This window comes from Vipera ursinii (assembly GCF_947247035.1).
Source record: "Vipera ursinii genome assembly, chromosome: 1".
NCBI classification, from domain to species: Eukaryota; Metazoa; Chordata; class Lepidosauria; order Squamata; family Viperidae; genus Vipera; species Vipera ursinii.
This window is the reverse complement of record NC_139512.1, coordinates 349,175,807-349,194,604: the sequence shown is the minus strand read 5'-3', so window position 1 is coordinate 349,194,604 and position 18,798 is coordinate 349,175,807. Positions and strand designations below refer to the sequence as shown.

General features: G+C 43.0%; 1 protein-coding gene and 1 long non-coding RNA gene across 2 annotated transcripts in view; one reads left to right on the top strand and one right to left on the bottom strand.

The window, feature by feature from the left end:
* The window catches only part of NF1 (neurofibromin 1), a 232,623-nt gene that overhangs the window by 114,256 nt on the left and 99,569 nt on the right, over positions 1 to 18,798 (bottom strand). The window contains exons 35-36 of the mRNA XM_083379640.1: positions 18,077 to 18,223; positions 17,340 to 17,450 (exon numbers count right to left, since the gene is read on the bottom strand). Of these exons, the coding sequence (XP_083235766.1) occupies positions 17,340 to 17,450; positions 18,077 to 18,223 (258 nt within the window). The remainder of the gene's footprint in view (positions 1 to 17,339; positions 17,451 to 18,076; positions 18,224 to 18,798) is intronic.
* LOC310638168 lies at positions 11,908 to 13,981 on the top strand. The gene is made up of 2 exons (XR_014492052.1): positions 11,908 to 12,068; positions 13,318 to 13,981. It is a non-coding gene; the product is annotated as an uncharacterized lncRNA (long non-coding RNA).

Here is an 18,798-nt window from a genome sequence, read left to right as displayed (position 1 = left end):
GACCAAACCAACTACTAGGAAAGCCACTGGGAACAGAACCAGCACATTCCCGGTGCCTTCATTATTTGCAATCGTGTTGCTTGTCGTTTCTGTACTCTGTTTTTAAGAAAGCACGGGTTCTGTTGTACACTGCCATTCTGGGCGAAGGGGGAGGGCTCCCCCCCCCTTTTTCGCTGTTAATAAATGTGCCATAGTCTGTTCTTTCATAAGTTCTCCGATGCATTTGCCACAATCTTCTCTCTCGCCAGCCTTCAATGGAAAAACTGCCAATTTTCTAACCAAAGGAGTATGCCGTTTTGCTTCAGTTAGGTCAGACTGAGTATGGCTATGACTCTTTTTTCAAAATCACAGCTAATATTATAAACAAGGCAAACGCCAACAGCTTATCTGTGCTGTTGGGTATGTGAATGGCTAATCTTTAGCCATCGCTTTTTAGCATATCCATTAGTCTTCCTGTATGTAAACAGTCTTCTTTTTCTAAAAAGCAAGAGCCCACATTTCTCTTACCGTTCCTTCCCGTTTGCTTTATTTATATTTTCACTGCAGTAAGTGGAGGAATTGGGATGACTCCCTTCTGTCTCTGAAATCCATGACTTCCCCCGTTGCTTGACAATCAGCAGAAAAAGTCCTGAAATCAACTGGGAATATCTCCCTTAATACCCTTAAAAGCTTTCAACCACCCAGTTTTTATTTATCAGATCTACAACAGCTAGGATGCTACTTTAGGTTTACCACAGCTCATGACCACCCAAAAATTTACAACATGCAACCAAGAAGCACTCTCGGAAAAGAGGCAGGCACTCACACCTTCGAGATTCAAAAAAGGTTTGCAGTCAAACTACACCACAAGGAAAGCTGCACGTGCAACCTTTCCTTGCTGGAGATCCCTGAATGGACCTACAAGGACTGTTGAGCAGAACACAACTGAGACTTCATGGGTCAGGACCAATTGCGTGGAAATCCCACCAGAGACTCAAATTTTGTTTTGGCAATCAACAAAATTTCCTTCCAACCAAGACTTTTGGCTGCAGATGTTACCTGCATATATATATGCAAACAAACAGCCACTACCACACACTTCTCCCAGAAGAACGAAGCTGAAGCCACCAGCCTGAGGATGACGGATGAGATTTCGTCAAAACGTTGCCCTTATACCTTCAATTCTACGTGGGAAAAAACCCTTGTTAACTATTAGATTACCTTGCTAGGCCCCAAACATGGGACAAATCTTTATCTCCTGTGTCAGCCTATCCCAAAGGCCATCGACAGGCAGTAGTCACACCGGTGACAGCTCATATTTGTGTAAATTTTAAATTGCTAACAAAGAATTAAGGGAGACTGATATGCATTTCAAACTTATTAGTTTTCATCAGTCAGCCATACCCTTCCGAGATTCGAACCTGGGCTGATTGCACATTAGGCAGTTGTCTTTACCTCTAAGCCACAGGCTCTCTCTCAATACACACACACACACACACACACACACACACACACACACACACACACACACATATACACAGTGCTTTTTTTGTAAAAGAAAAAGGTGCCGGAACTCATACATGTCATACAACCCGTCTTGCCTATCCTACAAGGTTCCATCCAAAAAAGGTGCCGGAACTCCGTTCTGAGCGTTCTATGACAAAAAAAGCCGTGTGTGTGTGTGTGTGTGTGTGTGTATGTGTGGGTATTTACGTACAGGAGGATATAATGTGTTTTCTATTGTTGTGTTCATTAAAAGGCAAACTGAATTAAGGTACCAGTAATGCAAATTAAAATGGCTACACAAAACTCCTTCTTTCAGACATCATCACGATAGCAACCAACAGCTTTTCCCAAACCTTTGCCTTCCACCGCTCTTCATATTCCAAAAATACAATGCATAAATTGTAGATGAATATTGCCCTTTTTAACATTCATATGTAAAGAATAAGGGGGGGCGCGATGGCTGAAGTGGGTAAAAGCCAGTGGTGGGATTCAAATATGTGAACAACCGGTTCTTTGTGTGTATGCCGCTTCCAGAAGTCCATTCTGGGCCTGAGCAACAAAAAATTAGCTACCGGTTCTGCCGAAGTGGTGCTGAATCCCACCACTGGTAAAGATGCCGAATTTGTCAATTGGAAAGCTGACAGCCCAGTTTGAGACCCGAGCACCATGTGATGGGATGAGCTCTTGTTCCTTGCTCGGCTCCTATCCACCTAGTAGGTCAAACGCACACAAATGCAAATAGGTAGTCCTTGATTTACAACCACAACTGAGCCCAAAACGTTTGTTGCTAAGTGAGTTGATAAGTTGAGTTTTCCCCTTTCTTGCCACAGTTATTAAGTGAGTAACTGCAGGTGTTACGTTAGTGAAACTGGCTTCCTCATTGACTTTGCTTGTCAGAAGGTCACCAAACATGATCACATGACCCCAGGACACTGCAATTGTCATAAACAGGAGTCAGGTGCCAAGCATCTGAATTTTGATCGCCTGACCACGGGGATGTTGGAATGGTTGCAAGTATAGAAAATGTTCATAAATTCCTTTTTTTTCCCAGTACTGTTGTAACTTTGAACAGTCACTAAATGAACTGTTGTAAGTAGAGGACTACCTGTAGATAAACAAGATACCATTTTGGTGGGAAGGTAACAGCCATTCCGTGCACCTCGGCGTAAAATCATGCCGGCCACATGACCATGGAAACATCTTCCAACAACGCTGGCTCCCTCGGCTAAGAAATGGAGATGAGCAGCGCCCCCTAGAGTCGGACTTGACTGGACAGGGGAAACTTTTACCTTTATGCGGAGAATATTTAACCACTCAGGGACACTGTGGGAGGGAAGCTGGATTGGGCCATTCCTTTCCCCAAACAGCCTTACAACTTGCCCCAGGAACACTGCTGATTGTGATGACTTCTAGATAATGAATTGGTGAGATCATGGGTAAGGTACAATCTGTTCTATATGTTTGCTGAGCTAACAAAAAAAAACACCTCACCACTCAGAAGAAACTAATATATCCAATCCTTTATTTGCTCATATCTGATTTGTGCAACATTTAAGGCTGCATTTTTTTCTCTATGTTGACTAACCCTATTTCTATGTACTTCTCAGGCTTTTGAATTTTGTGGACATATTGCTTTGTTTTCCCCCCACCCCTCCTTTCACAAACATTCTCCGTAGGAAAAACTATGAGATCCAAGTTGGCATTAACCGTATGAGAGATAAACCTTCCTCTTCCTTCTCTTTCGTTTTCTGCTAAACAGAGCAACTTACCGTACTTGCAAGGTTTTGAACATGATTAAAGCAGGGTGGAGAAAACATGTAAAACTAACTGGACCTCCCTTCAGCTTCTCCCTAAAGAAGAAGTAAGCCTCTACTTTTACGTACCGTTCAACCTTACTAAGAGGGCAGCCACTGCTTGAGGTTTAGACAAAGTAGAAAGCAAACTATTCTTGGTTAATATAAAATATTCTTTGCATTTAGTAAGCTTATTCCCAATGTAATCATTCAACTGCCATGGCCTTCAAGGGGTGGCTCCGCACTGTTTTTCACAGGGGGAAAAAAGCCATACATCGATAAGGGCAATATGAGTTGAAAACAGCAAAGAAGCCTGGTTGATGACAGCCTGTTTGGTGACTTTGGACCAATTACCCAATTCAGCTCAAAGAGTTGGTGTTAGGTGGGCAAGTAAGAGAAAGTATGAGTTATATTCCCTGCCTCGGGTTGTTTATAAAAAAAATAATTAATTCAGTTGGGATTAAGAAAATCTAATAAAAAGAAGAGAATCGTAACCAAAACCAAAACCTATCTTATTTTCCTCAAGAGCCTGATGACAAGAACTCAGCATCTCTGCCTTCACAGATGATTGTGAAGGATAGCAAAGATGCAGTGGAACTGGCAAGCCAAGCAAAATATTAACACCAGAGAAATGTGATGTTTCTATTGGTTGTTTCCACTGACATTGCTTGAAATCTTAGCACTGTGAAAGCCTGGGTTCAACTCAGAGGGGACAATCCTGAAGGCAGAACAAGAAGCAACGGATGGAAACTAATCAAGGAGGGAAGCAACCTAGAACTAAGGAGAAACTTCCTGACAGTTAGAAGAATTAACCAGTGGAAGAATCTGCCACCAGAAGCTGTGAATGCTCCAACACTGGAAGTTTTTAAGAAGAGACTGGACAGCCATTTTTCTGAAATGGTATAGGGTTTCCTGCCTGAGTAGGGGGTTGGACTAGATGACCTCCAAGGTCCCTTTCAACTCTGTTATTGTTATTTGCTAATACCAGTGAGGAAATGGCTCACTGTTAGTCTTGTTTTCTGACAACCACGCCATGAGGGACTTCAAAGATACGACGGCTTGCCTGCCAGTTCTAAAGCATGCCAAAACCAAAACTCTTCCAATTTTCTTGCTTCCTTGGTGATTCAGTGCAAATGTATCTTTAAATAAAAATGCTCTGTAAGCTTTCTCCTGCTCAGAGGTTTAACAGAACATATTTTAACAGTCTCCAAGACAATCCAAGATAATTGTTCTGTTAAGCTATGGGTGTCCAATCTTTTGGCTTGCCTGGATCACACTGAGTGAAGAGGAATTGTCTTGGGCCCCATATAAAATATATGATATAGCTAATGTGTGCCAATAACAAACATCCTTTATTTTTAAAATATTTTTTAATGATCTTGTGGAGCTGCATTACTAGCTGTCCAGGGCTGCATGCAAACTCACAGACAAAAGGTTGGATGCCCCTGTATTAAACAAAATAAAAAATAAAAATAAAAAGATGTTTTCCCTTGCTTTCCAAGGGAACCAAAATATCTGACTTACAAGACTTCAAACAGAAAGCGGTGGTTAACAGATTGTCCTGGAAAGCACCCACCAGGCAAAATTTTATCAGAACTCAGTCCAATTCAGGAGACCAAAGCCCGACAACCTGCAGTTGGGAGCACACATGACCAGAGAGCAGGGAAAGCAAGTGCCAACATCTGAACAATAGCAGGAAACCTTCAAAAGTCAGAGACCGTAGCCCTGATAACATTGAACTAAACAATGCTTCTACCTACGGCGCAGGAGAAAGTGGCACGTAGCCCTTAAGACGGCAAGTGACCCTCCTGACTGCTGAAACCATGCTCTCAAAAGCAGCACTGCACAACAAAAATAGAACTTAATTGCTACATGCAAGGGACTCCAGAACAGTACTTTTACCAACTTCATCAGACCTCAAGAAGGACACACTTTTGACAGGCCTACTACCACAACTATGGCTGAACCAACCTCCTCCGAAAAAAAGCAGCTGTAACAAGAAAAGTATATCCTGTGACACCCTGACAACCAAGGTTCAATCTCCACATTACTTTTCGTGCTTAGGTTTCAGGTGCATCCTTGAATGACAGGGAAATACACATTCTTTGTCAAAAAGGACAACTGTTGTAAAAGAAAGCAAGGTCGTTGTTTTTTTTTCTCCAAAGCCGGAGTTCTTGATTACTGAGCAATAGCAAAAAAGACGGAGGCCAGCTTTCTGCTGATGCCCTGATGACAACTCTCACCATGTAAGCACCACTAATGTGGCTGGGATCCACTGATTTGGGAAATACCACCTATTTACTACCTATTTGCCAGTCTTATCTCCCTTTCCATTTCCTTCCTTTTCCTTTCCTTTCTTGGCTGTCATTTCTATCATATCTCCCTCCTTCCTTCCTTCCTTTCTCTTTCTTTCTCTCTCTCTCTCTCTCCCTCCCTCTCTCTCTCTTTCTTTCTTTTCTTTCTTTCAGAATTGGCTGCCCAACTCCAGGTCAGGGAAATATATAACCCTAAACTCTAAAGATGGATTTAACTAACATTAAAGGTAAAGGTTCCCCCGCACATGCGTGCTAGTCGTTTCCGACTCTAGGGGGCGGTGCTCATCTCCGTTTCAAAGCCGAAGAGCCAGCGCTTGTCCGAGGACGTCTCCGTGGTCATGTGGGCGGCACGACTAGACGCCAAAGGCGCACGGAACGCTTTTACCTTTTCCACCGTGGTGGTCCCTATTTTTCTACTTGCATTTTTACGTGCTTTCGAACTACTAGGTTGGCAGAAGCTGGGACGAGTAAGAGGCGCTCACTCTGTTACGAGGCACTCGGGATTCGACCTGCCAAACTGCCGACCTTCTGCTCGACAAGTTCAGCGTCCTAACCCACTGAGCCACCACGTCCCTTAACTAACATTGCTCATTTACAAATCCCAAAACACAGAAGCTTCTTTTAAACTAAACCCAATAGCTACAGAAAGAAGAAAAAATGCTATAGGAACTAGCAAACACAATTATTTAAAGGAAGTATTGAAGGAAGAAGTTCTAAGCATTAAATCACAATTTACCGGTGATCCTAATTGGAGGGGAGAAGCAGGAGTGAGCACCAGCAAGGGAGTGCAAGGTGCTGATGCGCCCTCTTGTGGCCATATTGGGAAAGTATCTGTGTTTGTTTATTGAGGATTAACCATGATTATGCATTGCAGAGTTGTAGGCACTGTAGAAGTAACTTTGTTTTCAGCATTGGTGAAAAATGACTTTGGTGAAGGCTGGAGTCAGATGCATTGCTGTAGGCCATGGTTTGTTTTATACATGGCTTACTGAATAAGCTACAAGCCATAATTTGTTATCTACAATAGCATATAATGACCCTATTAGACAGTTTGGTATAGTGGTTAAGGTGCTAGCCTAGAAATCAGGAGATTGGGAATTCTAGTCCCACCTTAGACATGAAAACCACAAGAGGAGAAAGAGTAAGTAAGTGAGTGAATGAGTAAGTAATAAGTAAATAAATATACAATGGCATACACAGTACTACAATCAAACACAAACCATCAAATGGCTTATTTATTACGTTTATTCCCACCTTTATTATTTTTGTAAATAACTCAAAATAGTGAACATTTATGTGGCTTGCTATGTCCCAAGGTCATGTAATCACCTTTTGTGACCTTCTGACAAACAAGTCAATGGGGAAGCCAGATTTGCTTAACAGCTGTGTGACTAACTTAACAACTGCAGCGATTCACTTAATAACTGTGACAAGAAAGGTCGTAAAATGGGGCAAAACTCACTTAACAAACGTCTCGCTTGACAACAGAAACGCTGGGCTCAATTGTGGTCATAAGTCGAGAACCACCTGTATTGTGATTCGTAAACCCAGGCATTAAACATTACCTTAAAATAATAATAATAATAATAATTTGAACTCTGGTTGCCTGGAGGAAAGTGAAACTAAAGGATCCCTGCAAAGAAATGAAGTAGAAGAAAGATGGCATAATCTTGCAGACAGATTTCACCAGCGGCATTGCCCTGCTTTGGAGACACATGATGCCATAGCTACTGATGCTTTTGGAAAAAAAGAACCACTGTTTCTTTTCTCTCACCATGAAACCACAAGTCTCAAAAAAAAAAAAAAACCCTTTGGTGTCCTATCCTTCATTCATCTTTCGTTGGGCGAGGATTACCCTGCTATTCTAAAGAGGCAACCATTCCAGGAAAGGTCGCACTTGGTAATACACAACCATCATTCCTAGGATACAAAGGCTACACAACAATGTTACTATTGACACTACTAATCTGTGGAATGGCTTGCTTTCACAAGATGGGGTGCTCCACCACTGGCGATTTTAAAGAAGAGACTGGGCAGCCAGCCGTTTGTCAGAACGGGAAGGGGTCTCCTGCTTTGAGCGGGGGGTGGTGGGGTGGGCTAGAAGATCTCCCAGGTCCCTTCCAACTCTGTTGTTCTGTATTGTCTGGACCCTTTTCAGGCCAAGATATGAGAGGCAAACAGCGCTGGTGGCATTTTTAGATGACCTCTGAGAAGAGAGAGATGGGGGAAGTACATCCATCTTTGCTCTTCTTGGCCTCCCTGTGGCCTTTATGCCATCAAGCCGTGGTATCTTTCTGGCCCAGTAGTGAGAGTCGGGGGTCTCCCAAAACTCTTGACCAGTTCACTGGAAGATCCTGGCTTTCCTAGCACTACAAGTGGAAAAATGACCTGCTGCTTCCCATGAAAACAATACTCTTCACTCTTAATAACTGCCAGATTAATTGAAAGTTGACCTCCACAAGACCCCAATCAGTTCTGTGCCTCAGTAAGGCAAGCAACTGCCTTCCACTCTCCCCATCTGTCTACCTTTATTTCTTGCTTATACTTCTGGGAAGTGGTGCCAGGAAGCCCAGCTTCGGTCCCGGGACAACCCAAGAAGCAGAAGCAAGAGGGGGAAAAAAAAAAGTCCCATGTTTTTCAAAAGGCAACTGGATTTTCCTGGCTTTGTTCCTTGAAAACGTTTCTCTTCTCGTCCAAGGCGGCTTCTGAAAAACCGAAGACCTGGTCAGCAGGAAGTGGAAGAAGATGGCAAAGGTCAGCTGGGGTGGGGGTGGGGGGGAATGCAGCGCAGCAAGCGGCCAAAAGGGCATAGTAGGGGGAGCTGAATCACCCCTATGGACGAAAAGGCAGGTGGACTGCCAAGTGCCCGAATTCTGATCACATGACCGAGGGGATGCTGCAATGGCTGTAGCGCAAGGACCCAGGTCATAAGCTCCTTCCTTCAATGCTGTGGGCCCCCTGGCCACGCAACACTCAAAAAGGAAGAACGGATACCACTGCGAGAAGGCAGTCCCATGTCCAGGTTCTGATCCACAAAATGCTTTAAAGACGGCGACCAGCACCTTGAATTGAACCCAGAAGCAAACTAGTAACAGCCTCTATCTTGTCGCCGAAGAACGGAGAGGATAAAAGTACCAACGGTTAACTAGTCCCCTAAATTTAATTAATTGTTTTAAAAAAATTTTTTAAACTTTTGTATGGTATGATTTTAATTGCCCTGTAAACCGCCCTGAGTCCTATGGGAATAGGGCGGTATATAAGTCAAAATAATAAATAAATAAATAATATCCTGCCGGCCTATTAATGTAGTTTGATTTGTTGTTGAACTAGCAGGCACATTAAAATCTGCTTCGTTGGAGGCACCCGATTCCAGCTTACTAGCTTGAAACTCCGCCACAATAAATTGTTTTATTGCTTTATTTTTCAGCCTAGACAACTTTTAAGACGGGTGGGCTTCTTCAGCTCCCCAGAATTCCCTAGCCAGCATGAGGCATTAGAAGAGACCTGTGGAATTCTGGGGGTTGAAGTAACTTACATGGGCCAACTGTTTGGTGCCTGTGGTGGCTTAAGCCAGCGTTTCCCAACCTTAGGAACTTGAAGATGCGTGGACTTCAACTCCCAGAATTCCCCAGCCAGCTGGCTGGGGAATTCTGGGAGTTGAAGTCCACGCATCTTCAAGTTCCTAAGGTTGGGAAACGCTGGCTTAAGCAACGGCTTTCTGGGCCAAGTGACGTTTCCAGACGATCTAGAAATGTAGCCCCATGTAGAGCACAATGTAATCAACAGGGAAGTAACCAAAGCATTCATGACAACGAGAGGTTTTGGCTTGGTAGAAGATGTGAACCTACCAATTGGTTTCGGTTGGTCATGAAACGGAAAAGATATGACTCAACAAGAAGCTGCTTCTCTTCTCCCCAGCATTTTGCAATCCAGAAATCTAAAATCAGAGGTAAGTCAACTTTGCTCCCTTCAGGCTGGAGACTACAACTCCCATCAGTCCCAGCTGGCCAAGGGCAAGGGACTCCAGATACACCCGCAAGTTGTGTTATGTTACCCACCTAAGCTAAAATGATCCTTGTTGAGAACTTCCTTTTTATTCTAAAGCCTCTCAGAGTTGGCAGAATGTACAGGCAGTCCTTGACTTACGACCACAATTGAGCCCAACATTTATGTTGCTAAGTGAGACATTCGTCCAGTGAATTTTGCCCCATTTTACGACTTTTTTTGCCACAGTTAAGTGAATCACAGTAGCGGTTAAGTTAGTAACATGGTTGTTAAGTGAATCTGGCTTCCCCATTGACTTTGCTGGTCAGAAGGCCGCAAAAGGGGATCGCATGACCCCCCCCAGGAGACGGCAACTCTCATAAATATGAGTCAGTTGTCAAGCATCTGAGTTTCGATCATGTGCCCATGAGGAAGCTGCGATGGTTGTAAATGTGAAAAATGGTCACAAATCATTTTTTTCAGTGCCGACAAAAACTCCAACAGTCACTAAATGAATGGCTGTAAGTCCAGGACTGCCTGTTACACTCCCTATTGTACCTCATCACTAACCAGCATCTACATGCTCCTTGCTGTGAACCTTGCAATAGAAAACCCTCAAACTCAAGCTACACGTTTCGAGAGACTTGGAAAATGAAAAGAGCAAATGGGAGATACCCTTTTAACGTTGTGGATATCGAATGCTGTCAATATTGTCCGTGTAATCATGCAATAACAAGAATTAGGTACAGTGCTTTGCTTGTTTAAAGCACTACAGGCAGTCCTCGACTTTCAACTATTCGTTTAGAAATTTGTCCCTGCCTTCTTGAGGCTTCATAGTGGAAGAAAACTGCTTTTTTGATTTGTAGCGGATTACCACAGAATGTGGCTTTCTTGGTTATACAGGTAGTGCTCGACTTACAACAGTTCGTTTACTGACCGTTCAGTTACAACAACAGTGAAAAAAGTTACTTAAGACCATTTTTCGCATTTAGGACTGTTGCAGCGTCCCCGTGGTCATGTGGCTTACATTTGCCTGCTTGACGACTCGCATTTACGACGGTTGCAGTGTCCTGGGGTCACGTGATCGCCCTTTGCGACCTTCTGACAAGCAAAGTCCATGGGGAAGCCAGATTCACTTAACAACCATGTTACTAATTCAACAAATGCAGTGATTCCCTTAAGAAATGTGGCAAGAAAAGTTGTAAAACACTTAACAAATTTCTCACTTAACAACATAAATTTTGGGGTTGCAATAGTGGCGAATATCTGTAACTTGGGTGTAGGATGGAGGCGAAGGTTCGTTCTCCGAGCTTGTGGGTGGGTTTCTGAACATTTTTGAAGGTAACATCTTCAGCGGCGTTTCTCCTAAATGCCCTCATAAATTTTGGGCTCAATGGTGGTCTTAAGTTGAGGACTACCTGTAGTGACGATTACTACGATAATTTTCTTGGCTGCTGTATAATTGTTTTAATTGCTTTAGAATTATTCGCCACCTGGTTGACATGGACGGCTATAGAAATTAATAATAATAATCCCAAATCCTTGGGAAGGACATAATAGGTAAATAAAAATGCCAAATCTGGTCTAAAATTCTAGCTGATTGTACAACCAAATACAATATATAATATTATAATAATTAATAACCATAGTTCAGTGATCAAAGGAGATGCAGAGGCTATTAAACATCAAGGTTGGGGAATTATATACAGATCATCCTAGACTTACAGCAGTTCATTTAGTGACCATTCAAAGTTACAGGGGCACTGGAAAAAGTGACTTATGACCATTTTTCACACTTCCAACACAACCGTTGCAGCATCCCCATGGTCACATGATCAAAACTCAAGACGCTTGGCAACTGACTCATATTTATGACATTTGCAGTGTCCCGGCAGTCATGTGATCTCCTTTTGCAACCTTCTGACAAGCAAGGTCAATGGAGAAGCCAGATTCACTTATCAACCATGTTACTAACTTAAGAACTGCATGGAAGAAAAGTCGTAAAATGGGGCAAAACATTTGTGAAATTGTCTCACTTAGCAACAGAAATGTTAGCTTCAATTGTGGTCCTAAGTCGAGGACTACCTCTATCTGTTCATCTATCTTTCCTTAAAGCTATTTCTAAGACCACGCTCGGAAATTCTGCATCTGCAAAAAGTAATCATAAGCTTGTTCAGGCATGTACTGAAACATCACCACTCCTGTCCCTTTTCACGTAACAAACTTTTTTTAAAAAATCCCAAAGCAGAGAACTTCCTTCATTGAAATTTACTTTACGTTTGTTACCCTGGTAAAATGTTCACAAACATATTTGCAAACTGCAGCAGCCAATCACTGGAAAGGGGGGGGGAGAGATTTATGATTACTTCATCAATCTGAAGTGTTATTTAAGGAGTAGAAATTACTAAACAACTATCAGTAACGCATTCAGCATCTCAGAGGCTTCTCTGGATTTTGCTCCGATCACAAAAGCACCTGAAACTGCGTACAGGTATGGAATTAAATTACGGTATTAAATAAATAGATAATTAAGAATATGATCTGGAAAGATATGCTCTGAGCGGTGGCGGCGATAAGGATGGAATTTTTACGTGCAAATTAAGTCCCTTAGGAAAACTCCTATTGCAGTTTTAGAACAGTGGCATTCAGATGGACATACGAGTCAATGCAACTAATGAACTAGAACTACAGAGGCAAATGCAAAAAATATACATTCTTACAGATTAGTCCTATAGTTCTCTAATGACTCAATTTATTCATTAATTACTCTACATGTGTCCTTGGGGAATTCTGGGAATTGGAAGTCCACACATTTTAACATCGCCGAAGTTGAGAAACAATGGTACAGAAAAAAGGATGCCAACCCACCCAAGAGGGTCCAGGTTAGAATTAAGGCAAATGGGCAAGCTACTAAATCAGCAGATCTAATGGGCCTTACTTACTCCCAAGATTTCCAAACAATGTGTCACGATGACAGATTCTGGAATTGCAGTTCTAAAAGTTTTCTGGGGAAGCCTGAATTAAGTGTGACTCTAGGTTGCCTAGAATCACCTTGGTGAAATGGATAGCTTGGAAATTTAATACTAATTAAATAATATTAAAGCAAGATGATTTATACGACACAAGTTGTAAGCTCTGCAATTTGGTTTTAACACCCTGACTTAAATTTCCTTCCAAGAGAAGTCCAACTGCCTCCCTCATTAATTATTTGAAATGTTAAGGTAAGCATCTAAGGATTGTCCCTGTTAATTTGATGCACTTGCACTGTTTAAATTATTTTTTTAGCTTTTTGGTATAGAACACTTATCTTGAAATTTGCTTCAGGGCCCCAGTCAAGAGCAAAAATTAAGATACAGACAAGACTATAAATGGGGAAAGCTTTGCTAAGTCAACTTGTGAGGCATCAATGGACTATTTCTTGCAGTGTTATGGAAGGGGCTAACCAGAGTCCCCCCTTCTGCTCCAACATTAAACTGGTACCGCTCCACCAACTGGATGCCTATTTGAAAAGCATTCATTTTAGACCAATGTTTCTCAACGTTGGCAACACTAAAATGCGCGGCTTAGGGAATTCTGGGGGCTGCAGTCCACACATCTTAGAAGCTGCCAAGTTTGAGGAACACCGGTCTAGACATTCTCCCACTATGTTCAGTCAGAGCTCTGATTTGTTTTGGACAATGAAAGCCAGTTCTTAAAAGTAGCTTGAGCAAATCGATAATGTTCACTGTTTACAAATACAGGATGAAGAGGCAGATGAGATGGCTCTGGCCAGTGGTGATGCTTGCAATCCTGAGCGACCTTCTCTGGACTGCTTCTGCAGAAGGCGAGGCCGCTACGAAAGCAAAAACTACTAAGAAACCCGCCGAAGCAGCCAAAACAACCAAGTCACACAGCAGTGTTCCTATGCCTGCTATCCCTCTCATTTTGACTGTTTCATCTTTATGTATTTTCTTTCTCTCTCAACGTAAGCTTTAAAAAAAAGCCCGTTTATTAGAGGAATTGTAAGTCAAATTCAGAAAAAAATAATCTGTCTCTGACAAATCGTTTGGTATCCCTCTTGTCCTTCTGAAGTGTATGTTGCTTTGTTAGCAAATCCACAGCAATGTGTGATTTTTAAAATTCCGTTTAGCTTTTGCATTGTGATGGTAAATGGAGACACTAGGCTAAATTATTATTATTAATTGTTGGAACGAATGGAAAATCTTTAACTATAGAAAATTGCTGTATTAAGTGGGCTTTATCTAGAGGAAAGCTGATTGACCAGAATCTGGAATACAGAATCAAAGGCCACATCGATAAAACTGAAAGATTTGTGTCATGTATGGACTATTTTGAAAAATAATAGAAAGACTCAATCAAGACTTTTATGTAATATGTCCTACATTAAATGAAATCTGATAAAAATGCTTACAAATGTACTGCTAAGCTTGTAAGCCGCCCTGAGTCTTCGGAGAAGGGCGGGATATAAATGGAATTAAAATAAAAAAATAAATAAATTTCTCTCATGAATTATTTGGGGGAGGAATAAAAATCTAGCAGTTCTGAGATCTGTGAACACTATTTCAAGAAAATCCATTAAAATAATAATTCCAGGAAAAATATGTTCGATTTCTGCAAAACAGCATGCAACTAATCAACCCCAATCTATCCAGTGATAGCATGAGTCTATTTGTCCAGTGGTAGCTATCTGACACATAGCTTGCTACCCAAACATGAACAATTTAAAGAACAAATACAGGTGGTCCTCGACTTACGACCAAAATTGAGTCCCAACATTTCTGTTGTTAAGTGAGACATTTGTGAAGTGAGTTTTGCCCTATTTTATGACCCCTCTTGCCACAGTGTTAAGTGAATCACTGCAATTGATAAGTTAGTTACACGGTTCTTAGGTGAATCTGCCTTCCCCATTGATTTTGCTTGTCAAAAGGCTGCAAAAGGTGATCACGTGACCTTGGGACACTGCAACCGTCATAAATACATGTTAGTTGCTAAGCATCTGAATTTTCATCACATGGGCATGGGGATGCTACAAAGTGTGAAAAATGATAAGTCCCTTTTCAGTGCTGTTGCAACATTGAACGGTCACGGGGTAAGTCAAGGATTACCTGCACTTTAAAACATTTAAAACTTGCAATACATGCCCAATAACAATATATAGGTAAGCCTAGTACAGATCACATTTGCCACGTACAACTACAGCAGCATGTTATTTCGTAGAAGTCTATGTGACAGGATAGGGCGGGTGGTCCTTGACTTACAACCGTAATAGAGCACGCCCATTACAGTTGCAAATGGTGACTGATGTTAAGCAAGAGTGCCTCGCTTAATGAACCCCACCTCCTGCTTTGCCTGAGGTGGTTGTTAAATGAACACACGGGTTAAGTGGAGCATGGGGTGCCTCCGGGATAGGGGAGGTCCTGGAAGGCTCCCGAGGCTCTCCCCACCCTGAAACAGCCTGTGATCTGCTTCCCACGCCTCAGAGTCCCCACAATCTTTGGATCTATTTCCCTTTCCCCTGCTGGGTCCCGACAGGCCTTTCAGCCCCCCCCCATGCCCAGTTCCCTGCAGGCCTTTGCCCCCCCACACACCAGGTCCCATCAGGATTTGGGCCTCCTCCCCAGCCCTGTCCCACACTTACCTTTTGAAAACCTCCAGAGCTCTGCTGCTGCTTTCTGCAGCACTGTAAAGACCACGTTAGGGAAGCAGAATGGATCCTTTCGTTGGGTGGCCATGTGGCACGATCCCGGAAGCGCTCGCTCGGAAAATGACTGACGCTTGTGAGATGCCACCACAATTGCCAGAAGAGAGCAGCCTGCTTGGCTTTGCTCATCTTAGCAAACCAAGCTTCCCAATTGCTGGAATTGCGGTACCATCTCACAAGCAGCCATCGCTTGCTCAGCGGACACTTCCAGGAGGGGGCCGTGTGTCCCCAACGGTGGTTTGCAGCTGTGCAAACCATCCCAGAAGTGCCTGCTTGGACTGCCAGCAATGGTGTGCCCTGCTTTGCTGGCTGATGCTGCGGAATCCTGCAGGGATCGCATTCGCAAAGCAAAGCAGCTCTGTGGCTGGAAACGCAGCCCCATCCCACAGCGGCCGTCATTTTCCGAGCAGCCACAATTCAAGGGTCTCCTTCCCTACCCCGACCTCCTGAACTCTGGAGACCTACGAAAAGTAAGTGAGGAGGAGGAGGAGGAGGAGGATGTGGGGACCCAGCATAGGGGATGGGGGAAGGAGATGGGTGGAGGGGGAGGCTGCAGTGTTCCAGCGGTCGGTTGTAAGGGCTGCAGCAGCCGTAACTCTGGGACCGGGTTGTAAGTAGCTTTCAAGGGTCTACTGTAACTTTGAACAGGCAAGCAATTGTTAAGTGAGGACAACCTGAAAATAAAACTGGTTTTGATAAGGACGATATATTTTTTTAAAATTATATCACCACAAAAGCAGTTGGGTTTTCCTCTTGCTCTAGGTCCGTAGTGGCGAACCTATGGCACGCGTGCCACAGCTGGCATGCAGAGCCCTCTCTGTGGGCACGTGCCCCGTTATCCCAGTCCTAGGCCTTTAGCTGGGTTTTATAAAAACCTTTTCACTTTAGGCCTCGGCCGCTGTGTAAAAAAAAAAAAAAAAGGGGCTCAATCAATCAATTTCAACTTCTCGCGGGGAAAGAAAAAGATCTTGCAAAGTTGGAATTGATTGATTGAACTTTTTAGTCCCACCCAGTCTGCCGTTACCATCGCAGCCACGCCCACCCAATGGGCCACGCCCACCCGGCACCTGACCATACATAAATGGGTTTGGGGTTGCAGTCTGGGCACTCGGTCTCTAAAAGGTTCGCCATCACTGCTCTAGGTATTATGTGTACGTTTCATCATAAAAAGTACAACCTAAGGCAGAGGTCCCCGACCCCCCCCCCCCCCAGTCCATGGATCGACACCAGTCTGCAGCATGCCAGCAACTGGGCCGTGCAAACAAGCAGGCACCATCCTACGCCCCCTCCAGTCAGCAGAAAAATCTCTCTCCACAGAACTGGTCCCTGGTGCCCAAAGTACACACGTCGTTTTGAAAGAAATGGACTGTTTGAGTCCCTCAAACAAAATATGTGCCTCAGGAAAAAAAAGCCACCATATAATGGAAAACAAGATCCTTGTTCCCCATGGCTAACAAACACTTGACAGTACGCTTTTGTGTACAAACATATTGGGAGTCCTTGACTTACGACCGGAATCTGGACCAGAATGCGGTTGTTAAGTGAATTGTGCCCAATTTTTAAAACCTTTTTTGTAAAAAAAAAAAATGATATATAAATCCCTCCAGTTGTTAAGAGAATCGTGTGGCAGTTCAGTGAATACAGCTTCCCCCATTGACTTTGCTTGTTCAAAGGGGCTGGGAAAGTTGCAAATAGCAATCACATCAGCCTGGGATGCTGCCACCATTCTAAATTCAGGATGGTTGCCAAGCCCCCAAATTTTGATCATGAGACCACGGGGACGCTGTGATGCTCACAACTGCAAAAACCACTTGGAAGTCGCTTTTTTTTCCAGTGCCACTGCAAATTCAAACGGTTGCTAAATGAACGGCTGTAAGTCGAGGACTACTGTTACGCACACCTCATCTTCCTAACCCTTTCAGAGTACAAAAAAAAAAAAAAACAAACCCACCACAAAAGGGCAAAACAATTGTCACTGCTCAAAGAGAAGCCAAAGGTGGGCCTATATGTCCTACAATTCTCAGTAGTCGGGGTTTAAGGTGGAACAGAAAACTGTCTTACCGGCGAGCAATGTAATAGAAGACAGGGTTGCCGGCTTTTGTCGTCCCAGCTTGGTAAAAAATGTTGAGGGTTTTCAAGGCTTTGAATTCTTCTTTCTCATGTACTTGGTGCCTAAGGACACAAATATAGGCAGAAAAGCAGCAATTTACCCTTTTCGTGACTCAGAGATTCCCTAAACTTCGTGACTAGTGGATCTATTTGGAATTACAAGTACCTAAACTCCCACAAAATGGTGGCCAGGGCAAACATAGATATGAAGGCCTCTGCTGATGCTGCTTCTTGCTACTCTCTTTACGTTTTCCAAGATGCATCTTCCCGCCCCCGCCCCCATCATGGTTTGTTTTGGGGGGCAAAGTGAGTCAGCTTCCACAGATAATATTCTCTTGCAGCCAGCTACCCTTTTTTTTCACTTTCTAAGAATTCTGCTAGGGTCTGATCCCCAAAGGATCCTTGGAATTAAAGATGCTTGCTTGCTTTGTAGCACACTAGCTTCCCATTGAATGGTTAAGAATCTAAATAAAATTACCATAGCATTCAAGGAATGAATGGTACATTAACCTCAGGTATCAGTTGCATATATAAAAGATTATAATTGCATCCATTTATATCATTTGTGGTGGGGGGGGGGGCCCTTGGCTGCTGAGAGTTCAAATTTAACATCTGGGAGGAAATACTTTGCCCATCCGTGCAGAGATCATTAAATCACAACAGGCCAGCAAACATTTGGATTCATTTACCTTGTCATAAATTCCTCAAACTTGGAACTAGTGAGGTTTATACTGGACCACTGTGTGTCTGCCACTGGTTTGTGTTCGGGAGGTCCCAGGTATGCAAGCAAAGTTGCCATCTTGTCAAATGGTCGCCTTCCCACAGCCTTGTGGTCCCTAAAGGACGATCACAATTTAGGGATATAAGAATCTTGATGGATATGATGTTTATCAATCTCCAAGTTGCTATAGACAACTACATGTTATACAGGTAGTCCTTGACTTGTGATGATAATTTTTTTTTGGGGGGGGGGGGGAGGAGTCAACCAGTCGTATGTCTAGGACTACCTGTACTGCAAATCAAGAGTTTTTCAGTCTTAGCAATTTTAAGATGTGTGGACTTCAACTGGTAGAATTCCCCAGCCAGCATGGAATTCTGGGAATTGAAGTCCACATAGCTTAAAGTTGCTAAGACTGAGAAACACTGCTGAAGCAAATACATATAGCATGCAAAATACTATTTCTATAGTTTTAAAAAAAAACACTAAAACCCCGCTTATTTCACTATATCTAGAGGCCACATTTCTAGTATTAAATGGCAACTCTTCCTCCTCCATTCCAAGATTTATTGATGTATAAGAACAACTAAGTCCCACTGCATGCCACATATTTGTTCAAAAATGCAAATGTTGTTCCTCTCAATTAAAGATTGCCCAAACCTCCCGCAGGGTACAATCTACTCCACCTTATCT